General features: G+C 40.5%; 2 protein-coding genes across 3 annotated transcripts; one reads left to right on the plus strand and one right to left on the minus strand.

Moving 5' to 3' along the window:
- Window positions 1-451: 451 nt before the first annotated feature.
- LOC117257395 (uncharacterized) lies at window positions 452-12,539 on the minus strand. 2 transcript variants are annotated; one of them, XM_033627561.1, is made up of 4 exons: window positions 12,271-12,539; window positions 11,078-11,532; window positions 2,590-2,633; window positions 452-2,497 (listed from the first exon to the last, which is right to left on the minus strand). In XM_033627561.1, exons 1-4 carry the CDS (start codon window positions 12,446-12,448, stop codon window positions 1,534-1,536), a joined length of 1,641 nt encoding a protein of 546 aa, XP_033483452.1. In that variant the 5' UTR covers window positions 12,449-12,539; the 3' UTR covers window positions 452-1,533. The 2 variants fall into 2 exon arrangements, with proteins under 2 accessions (XP_033483452.1, XP_078023319.1); XM_078167193.1 differs by lacking the exons at window positions 452-2,497; window positions 2,590-2,633 and adding exons at window positions 3,137-6,272; window positions 8,134-8,389.
- A 7,715-nt stretch (window positions 12,540-20,254) lies between these two features.
- Window positions 20,255-24,027, plus strand: LOC117256724 (uncharacterized). The gene is made up of 3 exons (XM_033626330.2): window positions 20,255-20,477; window positions 20,767-21,147; window positions 22,845-24,027. The coding sequence occupies exons 1-3, from the start codon at window positions 20,294-20,296 to the stop codon at window positions 23,732-23,734; spliced, it is 1,455 nt and encodes a 484-aa protein (XP_033482221.2). The 5' UTR covers window positions 20,255-20,293; the 3' UTR covers window positions 23,735-24,027.
- The last annotated feature ends 1,770 nt before the right edge of the window (window positions 24,028-25,797 follow it).

A 25,797-nucleotide genomic window follows, 5' to 3' on the forward strand; every position in this document is an offset into this window, starting at 1 on the left:
AAGTTATTCATATCCCTTTGGTCCATTAAGGTCCACCGATCCAAAGAGTTTTTAGTGTGATGAATAGTGATGATTTAGAATTAAAACATGATGTATATTAATCTGCTAATAATTAGTTTTAATCGCTTAGTGTTCACCATTAAATGTTATGTTTAGGACTGGAACTTCAGGCCGCTGTACACATTATTGTCGGCCCAGTTTACTATGCAACTCAATTTTCTGACTCTCTTTTCAGTTAAGAGGTCATTGGCCTGTTCAAGTAAAAGACTTGAAAATATTGTCAGATGTGTCGTCAAGTGTAAACGTACTGAGAGCAGTAAATTGTGTGAACAGTGAAAGTTGTGGGAGCTAAAAGGACTGACTAATGAGTTAGTTTTGTTGCGTTGTTCAAAGGTTAAGACCTGAGAGGGCTGAGGTGTAAAGAAAGTGTGAGCATTGAAAGGAGAAATTATTATGGTTTTATGCAAGAATTTTTATTTTTGAACATTCAAACTTTGTGTTAAAATGCAGTGTGTAGCATTAAGTGACATCAAGGGGGTGAGGCTGCAGACTGCAAAAATATAAATGGCCCCATCTAGAGCCAGTGATAGTTTGTCTGCTTTGGGCTACTATAGAAACAACATGGAGGACTTCAAAGAAGAGGATCCACTCTGTATGTAAATATAAAAAGCTCATTCTAAGGAGACGAAAACACTTGAGTGCTAGTTTCAGGTGATTACACACTAATCAAGACATAGTTATGAATATAATATTCCATGTATGCCAGTATATCCCCCTAAATCCTACACACTGGACCTTTAAAGTAATTTCTAATGCAACATTTAACATTCACTGGGCTTTGGTAGTCACTTAAAATGTCCAATTTGTGCCAACATTTGAACCTGTAATGCTTCTGTGATTAAAAATTACACAACCAACATGAGAAAAATCAAGTTAACAAATCGAATTACAAAAATCCATCACCAATTTTAGTAATCAACCATGTATGTTGTTTTTTTGAGAACATGCCATTTGCTGCTTCTGTCAGTCTTGTATGATCATAAACAGAAAGCATCATACATAATCACTGCAAGCTCGGGTTCTGGGAAATTGAGGTAGATGTGTTTCACTATTGTCTGAAATTTTGTCGACAAAATGACAACAACAATTGAGTGAAGGATCAGCAGCTTAATGAAAAATACAAAAGTATTTACAGTAGATGCAGCCTTACAACAGGGCACCTTTGGAAAGTAGTAAGATGAGTAAACATGACAAAGAAAACGCAGCCTCAGTTTCACACTGCAAACAGGATCTGGCTGTCGCAACAGTCATTTCAAAGTAAAAGGAAATTAAAAAATATCTGAAAATGTATTCATGGCTAAATGAAAACATACGCAAAAGAGAGATCACACAAACAAAACACAAACGTCCTCATGACTAAATCAAACTAATGAGACAAATATAAAAGAAAAGATTACATTCAACCCACCACCTGAAGAGAACAAAAAATAGTCTATGACAGCAGTGTGATGACGCTCAAGCTGCGACATCAGTTTATAACAGACTTGGCAGGTAGTAACGGAAGAAGAATTCATCCAACTTCTTCTTCATGACCTTGATGATGGCTTTGTCTCGGTAGATGCGTTGAATCAGCATGTGTTCTCTGGAGAACACCAACAGATCGCACCACTCCATACCCGTCACCATCATCTCTCCTTGGATGTGCCAATAGTAGGAGTGGGACCTCTTCAGTTGCATGACTCCATCCTGGCAGAACAGGAACTTGCATTCGACGAAGCTTCGCAACGCAATGCATTTGACATGCATAAGCCCGTAACTGTGTGTTTCACTGGGGTCATACACCAACCCATCAGGCAGTGCCCCCAGCCACGGAGCTTCCGGATGGACAACCAAACCGCAGGGGGACCAGTTGACACATAAATGCTGACAGTATTCCCGAAATGCATCGGCCTTCATTTCCTCCTCTATATGTTCCGTCTTGCACCTTCGGGTTCCTTTCTGTATCTTGTATATCAGGTAGTCCGCATTGCTCTGACCGGGTTTAAGTTTGCAAATCTCCCTGAAACGGCTGGTCAAGCGCAGTTTCCGCAGATCCTGTACTACCTCCTTGCGTCCACGTGTGGACTGCTCAAGACTGTGTGCTGCTTCCCAGGTAATCTGCATGACGTCCACATGTTCCTGTTCCTTGACACTGAGGGTAGGAAAAGAAGGCATTGGCCCCAGTTCATGATGGCGGAGGGGAAGCGGCGGTCGAGATGGAGCATTGTCATAAATGATGTGATCCCGAGCTGACGGCACAGGGTGCTGGTAGGACAGGGGGCACCCTTTGGGGACTTTACCAAAAGCACAATCCACATATTCCACATTCTCTGTGAGGCCCATTTTGGTTATCAGAGGCTTCTTGTCCTCTGGATAGTCCTTGAAGGCTTCAGTTAGCCTTGCCAAAAAGGACTTGCACTCACTTGGGCTAGGAATGAAGGACTGGTAGGGTACCCTCCTGTACGAAACACGTTGATATCATTAGAAAAAAAAATACACACAAATATTATGACACATTTAAAAACTGCAGACAGAGTTCACTGTACTTACCTAGGTAATTCTAGCATGGTTTTCTGCAGGGGCGACACTGGCGTCTTCCGGGCAGCGAGAAGAGAAAAAAATCATTACTTCAGGCTTTAGATGATAAAAACAAACCAGGATTGCAATTCAACAATAGAACCACCACAGGGAGTCATTTTTACCCCCCCCCCCCACCCCCTTCTGTAACAGCATCAGCCATGACAAAGCTGTCATTTCTTGAAGCAGATAAGCTGTTAATTTTTGTCCTTTATGAGAGACTTGATAAAATAGCTATTTTCAATTAGTTTCATGTGGTTTGTAATTTTAAAATTATTTTAGGCTACTTCATTACAAACCAAAAATGGCCAAAAAATATCTTTAAAAAAAAAAAAAAAGGTCAAATAGGGTACATTTAAAATTCTTTGTACAGACCTATAACAAACACAACCACATAATTCATGCATTTAAATTAAAAAATTGTAGAAGAAAAAGACTAAAATCTAAATGAATATGACATAGGCTAAAAAATGTTTTAAATAATACTGTGAATGAAAAATAAAACAGAGTTTGCCGTTGATTGATTTTACAGTAGCTTTATTTCATTACAGATTGAAAATCGATTAAGTACATTTTAAAATTAAAGTTTGAACAGCAATGACAAAACCTAACATTTGAATAAGTTATAGTCAGACAGAAATAAACAATATTGTTTTACACAAAGAAACGGAGCGTGCGGTCTCTCTCTCTGTTGGTCTTTCTGCCTCTCACATACAGCGCAACCACACAGCTAACCTGAACATCAAAATGTCAAAATCAAAGATGCTACATGAACTGCACATTCAATAAAACTGATCTTACATGAAAACAAGGAAGGAAGCGAGTAAAATAGGGTGTCTGCGGGGTCTTAAAAAGTATTTTTAAAAAAAGTCCAAAAAAGTTAATAACTTAAAAATTATGGCAAAAAGGTAGTTTCTTGCAACCCTAGAATTAAGATAAAAATATTTACAAACAAAAAAACATTTCTGGTTGCTGATAAGTAGTGTTTAACTTTTGATTTTTAACACTAAAAATTAAAACCCTCAGCGCGCATTGCAGCGCAAGCAGACAGATACGCGACTCAGAGCAGCATGTGTCACTGACACCAGACTCAGTGCAGCGGACCAGTGGAAAATGTCACCATCAGCATATTATTTTACATTAATAAAATCTATTTTATCATTATTTTGAGTCACATTGTTGAAAGAATTTAGTCGTCTGTGTTCAATCAGGATAACAGGTCTCCATTCATTGCACGTCTGGCTTTCTATTTCCTTGTCGGAGATGTTTTCTTTTTTAATTACATGATAGCTTTTCTCCCTTAACTCACCTGTAAAGAATACCTTTGTCCATTTCAAATAACCCGTGGCAACAATAATATCCCTGTTCTCTGATTTACTGTGAAACTTTTTTAGGCAATTCATGCAACAATCAGACCAGATGACTTCTTTACCGGCCTAATGGGGCCGGCCTTTATTTGTCAACCAACCAAAAACAATCAATCAATTAAAAACACAAATTGGAACTGGAACATGAAATCTTATATGCCTAACAGACAGACATTGCTTCTCGTTCTTTGAGTTTACATATGGCTAAAGGGGAAAAAAACAACTGTAAACAGACGGCATGATTAGTGTTGCGTTCAAGGTCCCCCAAAAAACGGGAGAAAAAAAAGGCTGAATATTGTAAAAAAAAAAAAAAAAAAAAATCATCGAACATCGAACAAAGCTTTGAATTTTTTGGGTCAGCCCTAAATCCCACATGCAAGGGGCTAGCCATAAGGTTGTTGTTTTCATCAAGTTGGCCTTAAATAGTTGATGTTGAGCTGTAGAGTTGTGTTACTTGTTATGACCTAAGGTGTATTTTAATAAACCTGTCTTTGGTTTAATTTATTATTTCAAGCTGTATTCCTTCTCATCTTATCTGAGTTCTGTTGTATGTTTGTGCTCCATAGATTTAACTGCAAACTACAACTGTTTAGTAAGTTAAAGATGCGTTGCTGCTAACGACAGCTTGAAGTGGCGATGAGGTCTTAAAGTTTTTTGGAAGGTCTTAAAAAAGTCTTAAAAAGGTATTGAAATTAACCTCAGGATTCCTGCATATACCCTGGAGAAGATATCCGGAAAATCACAGATAAGCTCCAACAGACACACTTGCAACAAGAAAAACTATTTACAGTAGCCTACCCACTCACACACACTACTCACAATCAGCACACACACTGTACACTTTAACGGTGCACTGTCCACACACTGCACGGAAGCACATCATGCATGTTTTTGTAGTTTTGTTTTTTGTGCATTTGCGCTTCACAGTACAATTCCTCCTCCTCTGCTCGGGGATGGTCGGCAAGGGAGATGACACTGTAGCGTGTGCTCGCGCAGACAGACGACTCACACTGACATGCTCACTGCGCAGCTGTTTGCAGAGCTCCAGAATGAAGTGTCGCCGGGTCGTGTTGGCAACCACGCAGCGCCGGTACAGGACCCAGGCATTCAGTGTGGCAATGTCCAGTACATTATAAAATACTGCGACTGGCCATCTTCTTGTTGCAGCTCGGGCCGAGTATCGCCTCAGCATCTTGTCCAGCATGTCAACTCCCACCTTTGTTCTATTGTAATAATGGATTGTCTCTGGCTTCTTTTCTGCATCATCGCATATCTCCACTGATGAATGCAGGGTGCTGAGGATGCAAACATTCTTTTTGTCTTCCCCCTGATAGAGAGTGAGTGTGGCTCTGTCATTCTGCAGCACTTTTGTGTCGTGCAGTGCAGCTTTCTGGTGCACAGAAGGAGGCAGGGACCGTCTGTCTTTGTTGATGGTGCCCACAAGGCTGGTGTTTTTGGCCAGGAGTTTGTGGGCAAGGGAGAGTGATGTACAACGGGTGGTTACATTTCTCCCCTTCCCTACGAAAGGCTCCATCAGTTTCAGCACCACACTCTCCTCTAGGCTCTGTGTTGCGGGGCGACTTGTATCTTTCCCCAGATAAGGAAAGCCATTTAGCATGTATTTTGTCTCTACATCAGCAGCGAGCCAAAACTTTATGCCAAATTTGTCTGGTTTATTGGGCATATACCGGGAAAATGGGCAGCGCGACTTTGTGGGGAAGAGCTGTTCATCAACAGTGATTTCTGCCCCTGGATTATAACAGGCGATGCTGTTCTGAATCAGTCTGTCCCACACCTCACTGATGAGGGCAAACTTGTCACCTGAGAGTCGGGTGTGCCTGGTGTCTTTGCGGTCAAACTGCAGGTAGCGCATAATCTCCCTGTACCTGTTCCTGGACATGGTGGTGCTGAAGAAGGGGAGACCCCATTCATTTGACCAGAAATCGTCCACGTCTGCATTCATCCCATAATGCACTCCCCTGGCTAACAGGAGTGCAATGAAGGCTTTCAGCTCAGCCAGGCTCAACTCCCAACCGTCTAATCCACACCGACGGGCCTCTGCCACCGTACAGTCGCAGATGTGTTGCAGCATGACACGATCCACCAAACACATGAACGCACTCAAATAGTCATCAATGTTAGAGCGTGCATGTGCAGTTGGACCAGCTGCTTCAGTCAAGGTGCTCTGTGACTGCGCTCTCTCAGTGCGTAATCCCGGCTTTATAAACTTCCACACAGTCCCATCATTTCCAGTTGCATGGCCCTCACACATATCGGGTTGATCCGACACTATAAAAAAATAATATAAAAAATAAAATTAGTTTTGCTAGTGCAGTAATCTTGCTAGAAACTACTGAACGACAGTATATATATATATATATATATATATATATATATATATATATATATATATATATATATATATATATACAGTTCAGGCCAAAAGTTTGGACACACCTTCTCATTCAATGCGTTTTCTTTATTTTCATGACTATTTACATTGTAGATTCTCACTGAAGGCATCAAAACTATGAATGAACACATGTGGAGTTATGTACTTAACAAAAAAAGGTGAAATAACTGAAAACATGTTTTATATTCTAGTTTCTTCAAAATAGCCACCCTTTGCTCTGATTACTGCTTTGCACACTCTTGGCATTCTCTCCATGAGCTTCAAGAGGTAGTCACCTGAAATGGTTTCCACTTCACAGGTGTGCCTTATCAGGGTTAATTAGTGGAATTTCTTGCTTTATCAATTGGGTTGGGACCATCAGTTGTGTTGTACAGAAGTCAGGTTAATACACAGCCGACAGCCCTATTGGACAACTGTTAAAATTCATATTATGGCAAGAACCAATCAGCTAACTAAAGAAAAAACAGTGGCCATCATTACTTTAAGAAATGAAGGTCAGTCAGTCCGGAAAATTGCAAAAACTTTAAATGTGTCCCCAAGTGGAGTCGCAAAAACCATCAAGCGCTACAACGAAACTGGCACACATGAGGACCGACCCAGGAAAGGAAGACCAAGAGTCACCTCTGCTTCTGAGGATAAGTTCATCTGAGTCACCAGCCTCAGAAATGGCAAGTTAACAGCAGCTCAGATCAGAGACCAGATGAATGCCACACAGAGTTCTAGCAGCAGACCCATCTCTAGAACAACTGTTAAGAGGAGACTGCGCCAATCAGGCCTTCATGGTCAAATAGCTGCTGACTGCTAAGGAGAGGCAACAAGCAGAGGAGATTTGTTTGGGCCAAGAAACACAAGGAATGGACATTAGACCAGTGGAAATCTGTGTTTTGGTCTGATGAGTCCAAATTTGAGATCTTTGGTTCCAACCGCCGTGTCTTTGTGAGACGCAGAAAAGGTGAACGGATGGATTCCACATGCCTGGTTCCCATTGTGAAGCATGGAGGAGGAGGTGTGATGGTGTGGGGGTGTTTTGCTGGTGACACTGTTGGGGATTTATTCAAAATTGAAGGCACACTGAACCAGCATGGCTACCACAGCATCCTGCAGCGACATGCCATCCCATTCAGTTTGCGTTTAGTTGGACGATCATTTATTTTTCAACAGGACAATGACCCCAAACACACCTCCAGGCTGTGTAAGGGCTATTTGACCAAGAAGGAGAGTGATGGAGTGCTGCGGCAGATGACCTGGCCTCCACAGTCATCGGACCTGAACCCAATCCAGATGGTTTGGGGTGAGCTGGACCGCAGAGTGAAGGCAAAGGGGCCAACAAGTGCTAAACACCTCTGGGAACTCCTTCAAGACTGTTGGAAAACCATTTCAGGTGACTACCTCTTGAAGCTCATGGAGAGAATGCCAAGAGTGTGCAAAGCAGTAATCAGAGCAAAGGGTGGCTATTTTGAAGAAACTAGAATATAAAACATGTTTTCAGTTATTTCACCTTTTTTTGTTAAGTACATAACTCCACATGTGTTCATTCATAGTTTTGATGCCTTCAGTGAGAATCTACAATGTAAATAGTCATGAAAATAAAGAAAACGCATTGAATGAGAAGGTGTGTCCAAACTTTTGGCCTGTACTGTATATATATATATATATATATATATATAAAATCACATATATTTATATATCTTTATTATATATATAATTGGTAAACGCGTTGTAAGAGTGGGGGCTTGCCTGTCACAACATCAGAGGGCTGCTGTGATTGTGAGGGTGAAGCGGGCAGAGCCTTTACCACCGGAGGCCTGGGCCTTTTTCTGAATGCCGGCTCGGGTTCCTCATCTTCAGATGACTCCTCCTCGCCAGGTGAAAAGGACGGATCATCGGTCTCTCCCTCGTCGAGTTCTTCTTCTCTCATTTCCACCGTTGTGTCTGCCCCGTCCGTCTCTCCCTCAATCACCTCTCCCCCATCTGACTCTCCGTCACTTATGTCCTGAAGCATCACCAGAACTTGTTTGACATTCATCCATTTTCTCCAGTTCATAATTAGGCTACACGATCCAAATCCCTCACTTTTCCTCTTTTCTATCTGTCTGTCTTTCTGTCAAAACAGCTAGCATTTCAGTTACAGTTACAGTATACAGCAGTTTCTGTGGGGGATAAAAATGACTCATCCACGGTTCTAGGTATAAATGATCTTTTTTTTTTCCTTGTCATCCCACACCCCTCATAATTCACCAGATGATTATTAAACCCATGTTAGTAAAAGTCACGAACTGAGAGATGTTATTATGGGTGACAAAGCATTTGAAAATTTTTACCAGTTGTTATATAACAAATTTCTGAACCTAGAAATTATTACATCCATCTTTTTGTGGCAGTCTCATTTGACTGAGTAACAGTTTGGTCGGTTTATGCTAAAAATGTATATATAATTATATAGTCATATTGAGATAGTTAGTCAAGCTAGATTTTCTGGTTTGATAACTGCTTGTGCAAATTTAAGAAATTAAGTTTGCTTAAAAAGGTAGACTATGCATGATTTTCTTTAACAGGAACACACAGTGTGTAGGAATTTCTCCCATCTAAAGTTGAACTCATATATTGCGTTCAAACAGATAGCGCATTCTAGTGCCTCACTGTTTCAAACGTGTATTGCAACAACGGTAGCCGCTGTGTACCAAAAAGCTATGATAACATTGACGAAACCATGTCATCTGATACTTGATGGAGTATTCATTCAGGCTCCTACACAGACACACACGACACGAGTTGACAAACCCCCTCCTCACCATGCTGGCTGTGTTTACAATGTAGGACTGTTGGAGCGGGGGTATATAGAAACAAACCAATCACGTCTTGTCTTTTGACAACTTACAAGTGGCTCAAGTTCACACACCTCATCCCTCGCCACTGACAACGGCGCTGGCCTGTGATTGTATCAGTCTGGCCTGCCTGTTAGGGAAAAAATGACAGGCAGGTCAGCAGGCCAATCACAGCATCCCTTTTAAAACCTCTCTCCTTCAGCAGCTTTTTCCACCCGGGAAAGGCTACTCTGATGCTGACACTCTGGTCACGTTTTGGATTCCCTTTTGCGCTTTCTTTCCGTCTCCCGTGATGCTGCATGTGCATGATCCTGCATTTTGCTCAAAGAGTGGGACTTTGTTATGCTGCAGTAGTGCCAGGGTAGTAGTGAAGCGCCTCTTGCTCCTCTCCTTTGGCTTCTCAGTCACGCAGCGCTGGCCTGGCTCTCAATGAAAACGCCAAAGGCGGGCCTTGTAGTGCTATATGTCCCTTGCTGGTGGGTGTATTTTCAAGATGGTGAACGTTATGGAACCCCCCAAACGACTTGCTCACACAATGTACAAATAAATATGAAATTCTCCTTTCATGAGAATAAGTCAGGTTATTGGTAGAGGTAATAATACACCAATGATGATATTTATGAATGCAGACCTCAATTTTTTCCAATAAACAACTGAAAACGATGTTTCTCAGCATGTACTCTCACAGCACCCAGGTGAGCTCGGGCTAGGTAGCAACCAGGTGCCAGACTGTAAGCAGCTGCAGGCATCTAACAGAAACGCCTCCCTCCCCGCCCACAACTATGGAAAACTATTACAAAGTAACACTGTAAATACGATCCGCAATCATTTCCTTCTTACTTTGTGATGGAAAATTCTGGTTTTTAAACATATGTAATCTATAATGTGTTGTATAAGGTTACTTGTTTTGATGAAACTGAACTTCTAACCTAATGATATGGGTTCCTCATTTAACCCCTACTGTGACAGCAGTGAGAGACACCAAGGTCACAAGCCAGGGAGGCTCAGACACCAAGATTATGAGCCAGGGAGGACAACAAGTGTCCTTGTTAGTCTGAAGAGATGCTGTGTTTTAGGAATGTCAAGGCGCCACATATTTTGACTGTTGATGCGCATGTGTTACGAGAACTATAAAGATAGCAGGGCGAGAGGACTTGCTAGGCACTCGCTCACTGACTGACTGTTCATGCAGTTGTATGTTTGTGTGTCTCCATTCATGAATGCTTATTAAAACTCAAGAAAGACAGCCGACGTGCGAAGACTTTTTCTTTAAACTGTTCATTAAATAGTAGTTTTGCCACCACAACTTTTACCCTTAATTTCAGCTGCCAGCTGGTCTAAGAACACTGGACAAAAATTAACGAAGGGGTCAGGAACAACTACAACAGTTCACGTATACCAATTTCCCACCAAATTAGCTCTGACTCAAGAACTGGTTCTGTTCAGGGCTCTCTGAACCTTGGTACCATCGAGGAAATCATCTTACATTTCCACCAGTTTTGAGCAGAGCCATTGTAATTGAGGATGCGTCATTAAAACAGGGTGTTGCACAACGCACAATTAAAGTAGTGGTAGTAGTAGCAGTAGCAAAATGGCAGACTGCACTGATTACCTGCACGCTTTTGTTCTATCTAGTCTGCTAACAAAGTGCTCCAAAATCAAGGAAGTGGCAGAATTAATTGACTGACTAGTGACCCACATTGATATAAGGCAATTATCATCTATATATTTACCTTTTATGTTGTTGTTGTTTTTTTTTTAAACTGCATTAGAAAACCTCTCCAGCCTGTCACATTCAGATTTATACCTCAATTGTGTTTGATCAATGGGGTTCTAAGGTATCGAAACAAACTTACCTTTAAGCTATTCGCTGATTTTGTGTCATGTTTGTGATGTTCGGATGTTTGACTTGTGCTTTCTTTATTCCGGGATGGCTGTGGGACAACTGTGACTCCTGCATCTGAGTCCGATGTGGAGCTGAACTCATCTTCATCAGCTGAGACTGTGGCCGAAGAGTCAGGGTTGGACTCAACCACTTTGATATGAAATGAGTCCTTGATGTAGGGCATGCTTGTGTCTACTGCTTCTTCTTCTTCTTTTGGGTCGTTTTTCACACAATCTGGGGTAATAAAGTTATCAGCCTCCCCCGGCCCTTGTTGTTGTTGTCCTGATCCCCAGCTTATGTCATATTCAGTTTGCTCTTCTTTGGGTTTTTTGGGCAACGGTTCGGATATTCCCAAGTCCACCCTAGTGTTCAGCTCAGGGGGAGGATCTGTGACATCTGTGGCTGCCCCAGTGTAGTGGTTTGCATCTGTTGTGGAAAGAGAGACAACATTAGTACTTATAACCTATCCATCTCTTGCTTCAATGTCTTTCCTTCAAAGCTGTAATTCTTCTAACACACCAAAAAACAAAGTTGTAGGGCAGATGAAAATTGGAGACAATTGGAGAACTCAGATTTGGATGCACCCATACACTTTGGATGTTTTTTTTTTATTTTCTCTGTGCTTTTGTTTTTTTACTGATGTTTTGTTGGTTTATATACCCTGGCCCTGAGTAAAAAGTGTTTCATTTGAGGGATATTTTTACAGTTAGATTGAAGGAAGGGCAAATGACTTGAGAAAAAGTGGGCTTGTTAAGCACTTATAAAGTGTTGATTCAAGATCACAGCACAAATCAAATGTAAAGCTCACTTACAAACCACAACAAAAGTTTAAACATTAACATCTGACAGCATCGTGTTGGATGGACTGCTGTGGATGCATAACTTATACAAACAATATCCCTCTCTCAGCTAGCGTGCAAAAAGTAACGTTACTTCAGACAAAGCTACACCATGACCATAGCAACATCAGCTAAGTTAGCCTCCTCGCGTTACATTGTTTACTGCGACGTTTCACTATGGAGTTGAGCTAACGTTAGCGAAGTTAGCTCATTTTCAGGCTGATGCATATCAACTTAAGGTTCATTATTTCAACTATTCGAGTTAAGTTGTAGTAACTAGCGTTAGTAAGTTGTCAGATCTGTAAAGTAACCAAAGCAGACAAACCTATCTTCGGTATCTTTATCTCGGGGCTGAGCACCATGTGCAGTACATTCCTCAGATGTTTGTTTTCCTCGTAGTACGCCTCCACAATAGTTTCAAATTCTCCAAATATCTCCACAGCCACGGCGGTAAACCGTTCAGTTAAAAAGCCCCGAAACTTCTGTAGTTTAACGTCCGACATCTTGAACAATAATGTTTGATTAAAAAAAAATGTTCTGAGTTTAACTTCTCCTCGACGACTACCAACGCGCGCGAATCCTTTAAGGGCGGAAATCAACCGGAACTTGAATATAAGAACTTCCGTTTTGAAAATTCTTCTTCTTTTGTTTGTAATTTATTTTGGTACATGAGCGCCCCCATGTGCATTTGTACCGAATATGATAAAGCATCAACTAGACATCAATCAATACAGGGCTTTATAACCATTCCACGACCTGCTGGGGTCCTCCATGGCATTTAACATTATTAATTATATACTTTATATAATTTTATATATTATGCTATAGTAACGTTATACAGGCAATGTAATAGAAATTGATCACACAGGGAATAAAAGCTTCATTAACACAACAGATTGTGGAGGATACATTTGTTACATTACTCTGAATTAACAGCAACCAAAGCATCTCAAACAATGGCACATTAAGAACATTACATTATTCCTCACAGCTTGAAACCTTTACTGCTGAGGCCCATTTGAAAAACACCACTGCACCTGTCACGTGATGATGAGAGCTCGAGCGCATCTAAGGGCTTTATGGCTTTGTCCAGATGTTTGACGGAGCAACAGCTAGATGTCTTGTGCTTTCTGAGATATACTATCCAAAACCAAAGTAGAGATGAGGGTGATAGAAGATGTGCTGCATTTAAATAGCTACAGGTAAACCTGCTTTATATATTCTGTTTGCTAACATTGAAGTTTGAGTTTCTTTGACCCAGTTTAGCCAAGTGTTATTACAAGGAGCGACACAAAGTATGCTAGCTCACGTAACACACCGTTTAAATTATATTTGTTCATGAAGTAGGTGACATAGGTCCAACACAATGCCTAACAGTCAGGGGGGGCTAACAACCGAGCTAGCTACAGCTAACTTCACAACCTAACAATTTAGCTAACTACGTTTTAATGCTAAACATAGTTATAGTTATCTATACTTTGGGACGCTACTATAGTGTTAGCAAAATATTTTATTTTCAATACATTTATTAAAATTCATTAAAATATTAATAGAAGCAGTCAGTCCAGTGAGAATAAGCAGTGTTTTTTGGTGCTGACGTATGAAGCTGGTTGCCATGGAGTCCGACCAAAACTGTATATATTCAAGAAACTTCTGAAATTCATCATTTCACTCTGAGACATTGGAGGAGAAGCTTTCACTCGACGATTTCTAAAAACAAAAACTGAGCAAGTAATCACCTGAAAAGAGTTGACTGGTTCATCATGGAGACTGTAGGAATATAACAGTTTTATTAAAATATATTTTTCAAGTTATTTTACTGGACGCCTCAACTGAATTTCAACCGAAACTTGGAGCTTTCAGTGAAGGGAACATCTCATAAACCAGAAGACTGTACATTGTCAGTATATCTTGAATGTCACCAGCCTCACTCTTGCACTTCAGAAAGTTTTTGGCAACCATCACTTCCTCTGACTTAGGTTCAATATGGTAATGCAGTGCCAGTGCTGACAAATGAGGCTCAGACAAGAACTGGTTTGAGGTTGGACTGCACGCCTGAATTCTGATAAGCAAGTCCTGATTCACACCAGAAAAACACTTCTCAAGTTCAGAGATCATTCTGTCCAGACAAGGAAACAACAATTTCCTTTTGAGCTCTTCTGACTCAGAAGAACCACAGACTTCACTACCTGCCCCACAAGTTGACTCAACAACAAATCCATCCATTCTCTTTGTCTTCCGCCTCTGTCCAGAAGACAGCTCCAAGACTGCTATCTGGTTTGCCTCACATATAGCCTTTGTTCTTGCGTGAAGATCTGCAGCAGTGGCATCACTGCGTTTCTGCTTCAGAGTGTCAATCACTGCATCTTTGTATGTCTGTGCTTGGGCAATATCTATGGTCTCCTTCTGTAGTGTAAACCTGCTGTTACAGACAGGAGATCATTGAAAACAATCAGCAAATACATTGAGGAGAATTAATTGAGTTTTGCCTTCAATCCCATGGCCATAGGTGTGTTGATAGTGGAGAGGCACTCAATGATGGCAGGGAAATTGTCAAGCACTGCAGTCACTGAACGAACCTGGCATGCCCAGAGTGTGTTTGACAACTGCACAAGTTCACTTCGCTCCAATCCTAATTTCTTTTGAGTGTCCACGAACTTATGATAGTTCACAAGTGAAACACTGAAGAAGGAATGGACACTTTCAAGCATGTTGAAGAGCTCTGTGGCTTCAGAAACAGCTCTGCATGTGTGACATAGGACGAGATTCAACTCATGTGTGCAGCAATGCACGTATATCGCCTCAGGGTGCTGCTTTTGAAAATGGGCTTGCACACCCCCAACTGCCCTGCTCATGACAGCTGCTCCATCATAGGTCTGTGCCACACATTTCAACTGCTCAATTCCCTTCTCTTGCAATTGATTCTCAATAGCAGCGGTTATTGATGCAGCATCAAACTGTGGCATTTCTGTCAGGGCTAGGAACCTCTCTTTAACTGCACCTTCCACAGACATATACCTCACACAGAGTGCCAACTGTTCCATCTTTCCATCTCTGGCCTCATCAGCCATAATGGAAAACATCTGCAATTCCCCCATCTCACTAACAATAATTGCCATTACCTCTTGTGAACAACATTCAATCATCTCATTCTGACTGCTACAAGAGAGGTATGTGGTGTTTGATGGGGGTGTATACCTCTGCAAGAATGGATCAAACTTTCCCAAAAGTGTTATGCACTCTCGGAAATTCCCTTTATTGTAGCTCTCTTCTGTTTCATCATGACCTCGAAATGATATTCCTTGCTTCCCCAAGAAGCAGGTCACTGCCACAATACGTTCCAGGTACTCCCTTCTTTCACTAATGTCAGTGGCACTCGTTGCCTCTATCTGCTCTGCAACATTGCTTGTGACAGACTTGCTTTGTAGCTGTTCCAACAAACTACACTGTCCTTGTGTGACTGAGTGGTTTCATGTTTTTGAAACTTGCTCAATGCCTTTTGCCAGTTACTGACTCCCTTATTCACTAATGCATCATATCTGAGACTTTTGCCAAATACCCGACAAGCGAAGCAGAAAGCAGCATTTTTTTGAGAAGAATATTCTAACCATTTAAAGTTTTTGAACCAGTTTTCTTGAAAGGCTCTTTTTTGTGTGCCAAATTGAGTGAGTGGGTACTGACAGTTTTAACTGTTTAGGACCAGTAGTCTTATCCCCTAAATCAAAAGAAATATCTTGAGATCCTACTGCTTTGGCTTGATGGCTGGTATGCTGCTCTCTCTGCGTCTCTTCATCTCTTTTCCTGGTCTGCTCTCTCTCATCTCCCAGAGTCGCTCCCTGTTCTTCTCCTCCTTGTATAGTGAAATTAAGCAAATAGTAAAGCATATAGTTAATTAGGAAAATGTAATGAAGATGCCCTGTTTAGAATGAAGTCCACTGATATATGTTAAGTGTACGTGTGCTTCTGGAAAGCATTTAATGTGGGGAGAACACATAACTTCCATGACGTATATGTAAAATTATATTGTGAATGGAATGTTTTTCTTTGTCAGCTTAACAGTTGCTGTTTTGCGTGCCACTATTCTCTGTTTGTTTTCTTACCTGGTTCTTCCTGATCTTGCACTCTCTCCTCTCCTTTCCCTTTTTCATCTCTCCCTCTTTGGACAATCATACACAAATAGATTGTATTCAGCTAGATGAAAAATGCTGCTGCTCTCTTTTTGTTGTTAAAATATTACGTTTCAACCAAATACTGTATGGTTTTGACACTTTTCTAGCTTGTTAAAAAAGGACATACAGTAAAAAAAAATCTCTCAAATTTTAGGGGTGCTGGGATTCAGTTTAGGGGTGCTTCAGCACCCCCAAAAATGAGCTAGAAACGCCTATGTCTCCGAGTAAAAATTACATCAAAACATACCGGACTATACTCAATAAATGTGTTCTGTTGTTTATGATCACCTGCATGTACATTGATGTCTTTTTTTCCACACAAAGTTGTATGACTTGAGCTTCTGTCTGAAGATGCTTTAATGTTTTTGTCTTTTTGTTTTGCCTTACATAGTTTTCAGTTCAGACGGTGGCTGACTCGTGGATCTGTAGTGTGGTCATGCATGAGCACACTACACCGAGGCTCCGTCAGACTCTGTCAGGGCATCCACGTCCCTGACAGAGCCACCAGACCTGGGTGGAACTTAATGTTTTAACTTTGTGTTGAAACTTATTGTAAGATTCGGAACTTACAGACACTGGAGAGAAAATCTTTTTATTGGCGATTTTATGAAATAAATCTTTTTAATTGCACCATCAGTTGTTGTTGTTGTTTTTAACTCTGCTCACCCCTGATTTTATAAGAACCTGTGTAGCCTTGTGTGAAGTCCTAGGGTTACTTTAACAATAGGTGGCGCTGTCAGTGCCTCAATTTTTTTTAACATCTTTCATGTTTATTATGTGGTTCTTCAACTCAAGCTATTGATATTTATTGAGCATGTCTCACATGTTTCAGCTCATATACTCGGGGCTTGACCGTCCCTAGACACTTATACAGTGGGTGATAGTCGACAGTGAGTTAATTACAAACTTACTGAAGGCTGCATGATCGTACTTTTCCTTTGCTGTATATTATTCTTATCTACAGGTAACAGTGTCTCTACTAAACTTATAAGTGAACCTATTATGTTAGACCTGCTATTGGTTATAGAAAATGAAGTTGACATCATGCTGTGTAAAATGTTTTTGGACGGGGGCGCCATCTTGTGAGGAATGCACTATGTTATTGGTGTCCGCTAAAGTGATCATGCAACAGTATTTGGACAGTGGTAGATAACAAAGCACATACCAGTGGTGCCCCTGTGGACATACCCTCACATCGTCTATCGTACTGTTACGGCTATATTCTGTGTTAAATTTAATCTACTAAAATTAATATTTTCCTCAAGAATTTGTATAAATGTTTTTTAAACCTGAATATTTTTAATGAAAGCCCCACTTAAATGTGGAAAGCCAGCTGTAGGCTGAACTCGCTCTTATCTGTTAGATTTTGTTCTCTTGATAGGCAACACCAACATCAACTGATACAGTAATTTTATTTTGTTTGCTTAGAAAAGCTGCAACAAAGAATGCTGAACTTTTGGGTTCTGTGTGAGAGAGTGCAGAAAAATAGAGAACCCTCACATATATATCTTTTGTCTTGCTAATGACAGAGCTAAAGGCTTAACATGGAAAGAAGGATTGCCCGCAGACTGACCTGCACTTAGACTGCAATGGCTTTTAATGAAGCAATGTTTCAGTCCTCTGGACCTTTATCAAGCAAGAAGCAGTAGTCGAAATGACTTACTTAAATATAGGAAGTAGATCAGAGTTGACCAATCACAGTTTAGCATGTGTCATTACCAGAAAGAGCTTGTGACAATTAGTAAATGAACACACCCCAATGGAGCAGTGAACTAGATGAAGGGCCTATAATGGTCCCACAGTGACACTTGGTGGAGAAAAGTAGATACAACAGTCACAGCATTTCATTTAGCATCAACTCATCATTTAGACCTTTGGGGGAAAGTGTTTGTAATGTATGAATCCAATAAGCTTCACGTTGCTTTAGTAGAAGCTCATGATCACCCCCTCTCTTTGGAAGATGGATCTGTTCTATACCAATGAAACGAAAGGAAGAAATGTCATGATTGAAATCATTAAAATGCACAGCCACAGGGTAATTGCGATCATTTCTGCGGATGGTGCTTTTGTGTTCACTGATTCTCTGTTTCAGTTGTCTAGAAGTTTTATTTACATATGCTAAACCACATGGACAACTTAACAAGTATATAACATAGGTAGAAGCACATGTAGTAGTGCTTTTAATACTGAACTTCTTGCCTGTATGTGGATTGAGACTGGAAGTTGGTATGTATCAGATGGTCGCTGAGGTTTCTGCCATGTCTAAAAGATTATAGGAGGGGATCTTTAAAAAGAGGTGCCAATTCATGGTCAGATCTTAAAATATGCCAATGTTTTTTAAAAATGGATTTAATGGCAAAAGAATTAGAGGAAAAAGTGGTCACACGTGACTGAAAACTTTTTCTTTTCTATTACTTTTCTGTAATAACTCTGAGCGAGGTTTGTTGAATGCCAAATTGTGTGCCCCATCCACACAATCTGGTGAGTACCCTCTTTGTAAAAACCTATTCATCTCGACTGATTTTTACCATGAAGCCATCTGTGGAAGAGCAAACCCTTCTTAACCTGTAGAATTGACTAGGGTAGACTGGGTAAGCTAAAGGCTTGACTGAACTTGTATCTACACTATCAACCAAAATAATAATTATAAAAATAATAAATTGGTTTAATATCAGTGGAAAATGTCTGTGAGCTGGTGAAGCTGCCACCTGAGCTAAAGCCAGCCAAGCTAAAGCTAAACTAAATTTAGGCTACCAAGACTGCAAACTTCCCCTAGCTGTTACTTATTGAAAAATATACATTTTGTGGGGAATCCATCCATCGACATTTAACTAATGCTAAATTATACAAATCCAGTCATACTGGAGAAATAAACCTTACTAGCTACATTACATTTAGGTTTTGATGTCATTTACCAAAAACCTCTTCAACTATTTGGATACAGTTTTTATTTTAGATAATTGTATCTGTGTTCTTCTTGTTAACAGTCATCAAATGTTTTTACAAGAAATGTTAGAGTTACGATTAAAATACTATAAGTCAAATGTTACATCTGCCCCCACGTTACAGCTTATGGGCTGTAACAACACACGTAATACCTTCATGTAAATACCAAAGACCCCCAGAAACTCGCAACAATAAAGCTATAGTTTAATTTAATATCCATCTAAAAATGTAATTCCAGTTTGATTAAAACAGTAATTAATAATATCAGGCCTCCTTTCACTGCAAACCAAATCTACCTACAGGTACAAATAAAGTAACCTTACCTTACCTCAGAGCTCCTGCAGAGTTTCATGGTTCTGTCTCGTTTCTGATGGGTACAATTTGAGATGTTGATAAATGCCCCTTGTATAAAATGTGTACAAATTAAATGTCTCAAGTCAGGTTATGAATCGGAATTTCATTACCACTGAGTTTCAGTATTAGGCTACTATTACAAATCAAAAATAATACTTGAGAAATATGTTCATTTTCAGCCAATATGTCAGTATTTAAAGCTAAGACAACTTGTGATTCATAGACCCTGTGTCATCAGTGAGATGCAAAAGATTTAGCGACTGGACAATGCCACTAAATATGACAAAGATATCACAACTAGACAAATTTAAATTCATTGACATTAAGGCTTAAGACAGTACAAGGAAAATACTGTAGACAAAAAAAAATATTTAAACACTAAAAATGAGTCTTGGTAGAAAATAGTATGACACATCAGTTTGTCCTTTGGCAGGCGGAGAAGGATCATCACAGACCAAACGCATCATGGGTTTCATGGTTCTGTCTTGTTTCTGATTCATGCAATTTGAGATGGATGGATCAATGGAACATGGATCAAGAGAAGATACACAGAGACTGCTGATGCATAGGGCCCAGAACTTGGTGCTACACCCCCGTGTTACAGTCAGAAGTACTCAAGTAAAGTTCAAGTACCTCAAATTTGTACCTAGGTTTAACTGAGTTAATGTTCTTTGTTACATCCCACCACTGTCTGTAAGTCATCTGCAGGATACATGAAACAATGGCAGTAGGCCTACTGTGCGCTGTTTTCACTTTCATAGGGACATGCTCCGGAGTGACCAGCAGGAGGCGACAGCGGCCTCCCACAAACTGTTCACAACAAGGAAGTCACATCCCGATATATGGTCATGTGTCAGGACCGACAGCATCCGAGCAGACATGGCCACTCTGCAGTATCTAAACGCTTTCATATCTGAGCGGCTGGCAGCGGCGGCTGTGGAGATTTTCGGGGCGGTGGAGAAAACGTTGACTGAGTACCAGGGAGAAATCAACCGGTTCAAACAGGAGACAGATCACCTGAGGACACTGCTGCTCTGGCCGCAAGTCAGATTACACAGATCAGGTGTGTGGATTGAATCACTCAATGATACAGATTCAGTCTTTATTTGGGGTTTTATAAGACGAGGTATTTGTAGAAAACATGGTGCGGCTTTAGTTTTTGAGATTTGGGTTTCAAATGGTGCCTCAATGCAAAATTATCCTGTTTTCATGAGGATGTCTTATAAATAAATGTAACTATTTCAGATGACATTGCATGTATTGACCTTGAAGACTTACAACAATGTATACATGACTATTTAAAGTAAGTTTATCTCTGGTCTCACCCCTTGATGCACTCTCATGTCACTCAGCATCTCATCAGGTCAGTCCTCCTCGCTGTGATAAGGAGGCTTCTCCCGAGTGCTGCCACAAGGAGGAGTGGGCCCCAGATGTGAGCCTGGAGCACCCCAGTCCTCTACATATTAAAGAGGAGCACGACCACAGGGCTGGTCAGCGAGGATCGTCCTGTAGGCACCAGTGCGATACCACAGTGTGTCCCCAGAATGTGAAAAGAGAAGGTCACGAGGAGCCGCCCTCACACCTCTACAGAATATTAACTGTTGAACAGACAGCAGATGTCAAGGCTGAGCCCGATGGTGTTGAGCTAATAACATCCCCATCACCCATGGAGGATGAGGCCACCAGGGGAGTAGATCCAGAGTCCCCTGGGCTCCAGCGAGAAACCCTGAAAGGTGAGGTGAACAAAGGCTAGAAAAATTAAAACTGATTATTTTATTATATGCACTCGTGTGTGCTGGAGAAACACTAAAAACGCTCTACATATTGAGACATTTCTACTGGGTTTGTTGGGTTGCATGTCCATTTGACACAAAAACTAAAACTAAACTACATCACATTAAATGATATTTTCATAAGAAAATATATACGCATGTGATCAGTTGATGATTTTTTTCACTATATTCCATCAACAGTGGACCCCAGGAAGACTAGCTCCGCTTTAGGGCACAGCTAATGGGGATCCTTATAAATAAAAACAAAAACAAAAAAAACAGCGAGGTGAAACACCTTCAAATCCAAACTAACAAAAGGTAAAAGGAGTCATATATGTATACAACAAAATTTAGTATACACTGATAAGCCACAACATTAAAACCAGACAACACTGATCATTTCATTACAACGCAATGTTCTGCTGGGAATATTCAAGCCTTGACATTCATGTGAATGCCACTTGACACGCACAGGGGTCCCACGGTCATAGAGAACCTGGAAAAGTCATGGAATTTCACAATCACATTTTCCAGGCCTGAAAAAAATCATGGCATTAGTAAAAATCACTGAATTTTATTTTTAGGGCTGGGTTTAAATAATCAATTCATCTGATTCAAATCGATCTTCACTGGAATGACCTGATATGGATTCACAAAATCCAAGACTGATCTTTGAATAAATGATTTTTGCCAGGATTTGTTAAGCTGTAAAATAAAATTACTATAACTGTTAGGTTACAGCAGAACTGATACTGACTGATATCTGTGTTCTTTATTCTTAACTTATTCTAAACTTCACTCAGCACAGTGATGTCAGGATTATGATTTATTTTATTGACATTTTAGATTTGTTTTCAGTGATATTGAGTTTATATTGTGACTCTGCCTTTTTAATATTACTGTTGCTGCTCAAACAACATTTTGTTATAAAATACTCAGTTTTAATCTTGTTCTGAATTTATAATTTAAAAAAAACCAATTTCTTATTAAATTTACAGTCGTAGTTCTCTGAGAATCTCTTTCACATTCTTCTTCCCAATTGAATTGAATCAAATCGAATCGAATCGGAAATTGATGAGGACCTTGTGTTACAGTAATCTTCTGTGGATAACCCTCCATTTAATGTAACACAACAGCAAATGTATTTTCTGTAGCTGATTTTAGTTCTAATATGCCTTGATGTATGACAATGTTTTGTTGACCATCACGTACATGTATTTTTTTCCGCACAGTCCAACTCTTCCTTCATGTGCCCACTAGCTGAAAATGTGTGGGAGCCTTGCATGCACCACCCACCCAAACACCACTGCAGACCAAGTATGCCCCTTGGCTTTGGAGGCCAAGTTGACACCTTGAGCTCCCTGTCACGTTCCTCTGGTATTCCTGAGCAGTTGTTGCAGTGTGGCATGGTGCATCATTCTGCTGTGTGGGGGCCACTGCAATCAGGGAGCGCCCTTACCATGAGAGGGGGGTACTTGGTCTGCCACAGTGTTTGGGTGGGTGATGTGTGTCAAGTGGTATCCACATGAATGCCTGGACACAATATTTTCCATCAAACATTGCATTGTAGTGAGATGATCAATGTTAATCGTGTCATCTGTCAGGGTTTTTCTTAATGTTGTGACTGACTGTTTCTTTTCACACCTTTGTTCTTGTAGATCATCTTGAGATCGCTCATCACGAGCAGGATGGGTCTGATGAGCAGCAGAACGCTGACCAAGACTGGAGCCTCTGTCAGGATCACAAGGACCCTGATCCCCCTCAGATCAAAGAGGAAAAGTTTACATCATCTTGTCCTCAGGAAGATACTGAACACTATGAACTCCCTCGTCAGTCAGAGAGAAGTATTTATGATGAGCCTCATTGTTCAAGCCCCTGCCACCACCAGACTCTGAGCAACAAAACATTTTACACAGCAGAAGAAAAGAGGCGAGGTGTTGAAGGAGAAGGCTGTGAGCTATATGGACTGACCAAAGTTTGTCAGCCCTTCTACTCTGTGACTCTAGACCATCCTGCAGCTCAGAGCGAATATGCTGAGAATACAGATGGTGTGGTAAATGGAGAATGGATTAAGGCACTTACACCAACAAGAACAAGGCAAGGGAAAAGGCACAACTCCAACTTGTGCAGCAAGGACAGAGACGACATCGGAGTGGAAGAAAACGTAAATGATCTCACCAGGGAGAGGAGACACACTTGTCCCATCTGTGCCAAACGCTTTAAGGAGTCGGGCCACTTGAAGGATCATGTGAGGATCCACACAGGAGAGAAGCCGTACCAGTGTAAGGAATGTGGCATGAACTTCAGACAGAGTGGAGCTTTGACTCTGCACATGAGAATCCACACGGGGGAGCGGCCATACCAGTGCACCGACTGTGGTCGGCGCTTCAATAGAAAAGGTGACATGGAGACTCACAGGGTGACACACACAGGGGAAAGACCCCATCTGTGCATGATGTGTGGGAAAAGCTTCAAAAGGAAGAGCAACTTAAACACACATCTAAAGATCCATGCAGAGGACAGAATGGATTATGCACAGCCATTGTGACTGTTGAAATACTGTATGTATCATCCAGATAGTTACGCTCTGGAAAACAAGGATTATCAAACATAATATTAGGATGTTTGCTCAGTTCATAATACTTTTCCCCAGGAGACATCATGAAGAAACATTTATCTGAAATGATGATTTTATGATCTCTGATGATGTTTAAATTCACTTCCACAAACTTTGCCAGTAAAATACATTTGAGACAATGTAAACATTAGTTTTGTTCTTTTGTTTTCTAATGCTCATTATGAAAGCTTGGTTCTTCTCATTAAATTGTGTTTTGGGTGTATTGACTTTTCTTTCTTGACTTTTTTCTTTTTTATTTCATATGAGGCTGATGACTAGTGTCATGTTATTGTCAGCATATATGTAGGACAACCACAGCTCCACCGGCATTATCTAGGCAAGGTGCTGGAAACATCAGTGAGTCCAAACTGGTAGAGAAGATTTCCGCACACATACATCTCCACCTAAGATGGTAGATTTTAGCACCGCAATGACCAGCTGCAACACTGAGCATTGGTGTTCACAATAGTGCACACAGGTACTGGCAAATACTACACAAAATAAGTATATCTTAGCTGTATATTTGTGGTGCACCTCCCAGGCGACAGTATCCTCCTGAGACCTGGGTCCTCATATAATGACATCACATTTTTGGGTTTACTGCACCTTATACTTCATTCTGCTTAACTTAGACCTCATTCATGGACTCTTTTTTGTGCCATCTAGTGGTAGTAAGAGCACAATACACTAATCCATGTAAAAACAAGATGGCAGCTATCCCTGCCAAGTCCGTCTGCAGCTGATCCTGACACAAAAGTGGAAAAGGTCCAAAACCTGATCACATTTTATTGTTGATGCTTGGTTATTTATGATTAATAATGTTTGTAGTTTGATATGTCAACAATTTTTTTTTTTACCAATTTTAGCAACAGTAACAAGCTAAGACACTGTAAAGTAGGAAGTACTCGTTGAAAGGCATTGGGACTTTATTGTCATCTTGTTTGAGGACATTGGGGTGTAGTTTCGTTTGAGGACAGTGGGACTTTATTATCATCTCGTTTGAGGACACTGGGACTTTATTATCGTCTTGTTTGAGGACATTGGGACTTTATTATCGTCTTGTTTGAGGACACTGGGACTTTATTATCGTCTTGTTTGAGGACATTGGGACTTTATTATCTCGTTTGAGGGCAGTGGGACTTTATTATCTTGTTTGAGGACATTGGGACTTTATTATCTTGTTTGAGGACATTGGGGTGTAGTCTTGTTTGAGTACACTGGGACTTTATTATCTTGTTTGAGGACATTGGGACTTTATTATCTTGTTTGAGTACAGTGGGACTTTATTATCTCGTTTCAGGACACTGGGACTTTATTATTGTCTTGTTTGAGGGCATTGGGACTTTATTATCTCGTTTGAGGACACCGGGACTTTATTATCTTGTTTGAGTACAGTGGGACTTTATTATGTCGTTTGAGGACACTGGGACTTTATTATCTTGTTTGAGTACAGTGGGACTTTATTATCTCGTTTCAGGACACTGGGACTTTATTATTTTCTTGTTTGAGGACATTGGGACTTTATTATCTTGTTTGAGTACAGTGGGACTTTATTATCTCGTTTGAGGACACTGGGACTTTATTATCTTGTTTGAGGACATTGGGACTTTATTATCGTCTTGTTTGAGGACACTGGGACTTTATTATCGTCTTGTTTGAGGACATTGGGACTTTATTATCTCGTTTGAGGACAGTGGGACTTTATTATCTTGTTTGAGGACATTGGGACTTTATTATCATCTCGTGTGAGGACACTGGGACTTTATTATCTTGTTTGAGTACATTGGGACTTTATTATCTTGTTTGAGGACATTGGGGTGTAGTCTTGTTTGAGTACACTGGGACTTTATTATCTTGTTTGAGTACAGTGGGACTTTATTATCTAGTTTCAGGACACTGGGACTTTATTATTGTCTTGTTTGAGGACATTGGGACTTTATTATCTCATTTGAGGACACCGGGACTTTATTATCTTGTTTGAGTACAGTGAGACT

This window comes from Epinephelus lanceolatus, chromosome 1 (genome assembly GCF_041903045.1).
Source record: "Epinephelus lanceolatus isolate andai-2023 chromosome 1, ASM4190304v1, whole genome shotgun sequence".
NCBI classification, from domain to species: Eukaryota; Metazoa; Chordata; class Actinopteri; order Perciformes; family Serranidae; genus Epinephelus; species Epinephelus lanceolatus.

Bases quoted from the DNA above. Each gene is read 5' to 3' on its own strand.
- LOC117257395 (XM_078167193.1), bottom strand. From the start codon at position 12,448: ATGTCGGACGTTAAACTACAGAAGTTTCGGGGCTTTTTAACTGAACGG. The intron at 11,533-12,270 runs GTTTGTCTGCTT...TTTCCACAACAG, and splicing joins GATAAAGATACCGAAGATAG to ATGCAAACCACTACACTGGG. The intron at 8,390-11,077 runs GTAAGTTTGTTT...GTGATGCTTCAG, and splicing joins AATCAGCGAATAGCTTAAAG to GACATAAGTGACGGAGAGTC.
- LOC117256724 (XM_033626330.2), top strand. From the start codon at position 20,294: ATGGCCACTCTGCAGTATCTAAACGCTTTCATATCTGAGCGGCTGGCA. The intron at 20,478-20,766 runs GTGTGTGGATTG...CATGTCACTCAG, and splicing joins AGTCAGATTACACAGATCAG to CATCTCATCAGGTCAGTCCT. The intron at 21,148-22,844 runs GTGAGGTGAACA...TTGTTCTTGTAG, and splicing joins CCAGCGAGAAACCCTGAAAG to ATCATCTTGAGATCGCTCAT.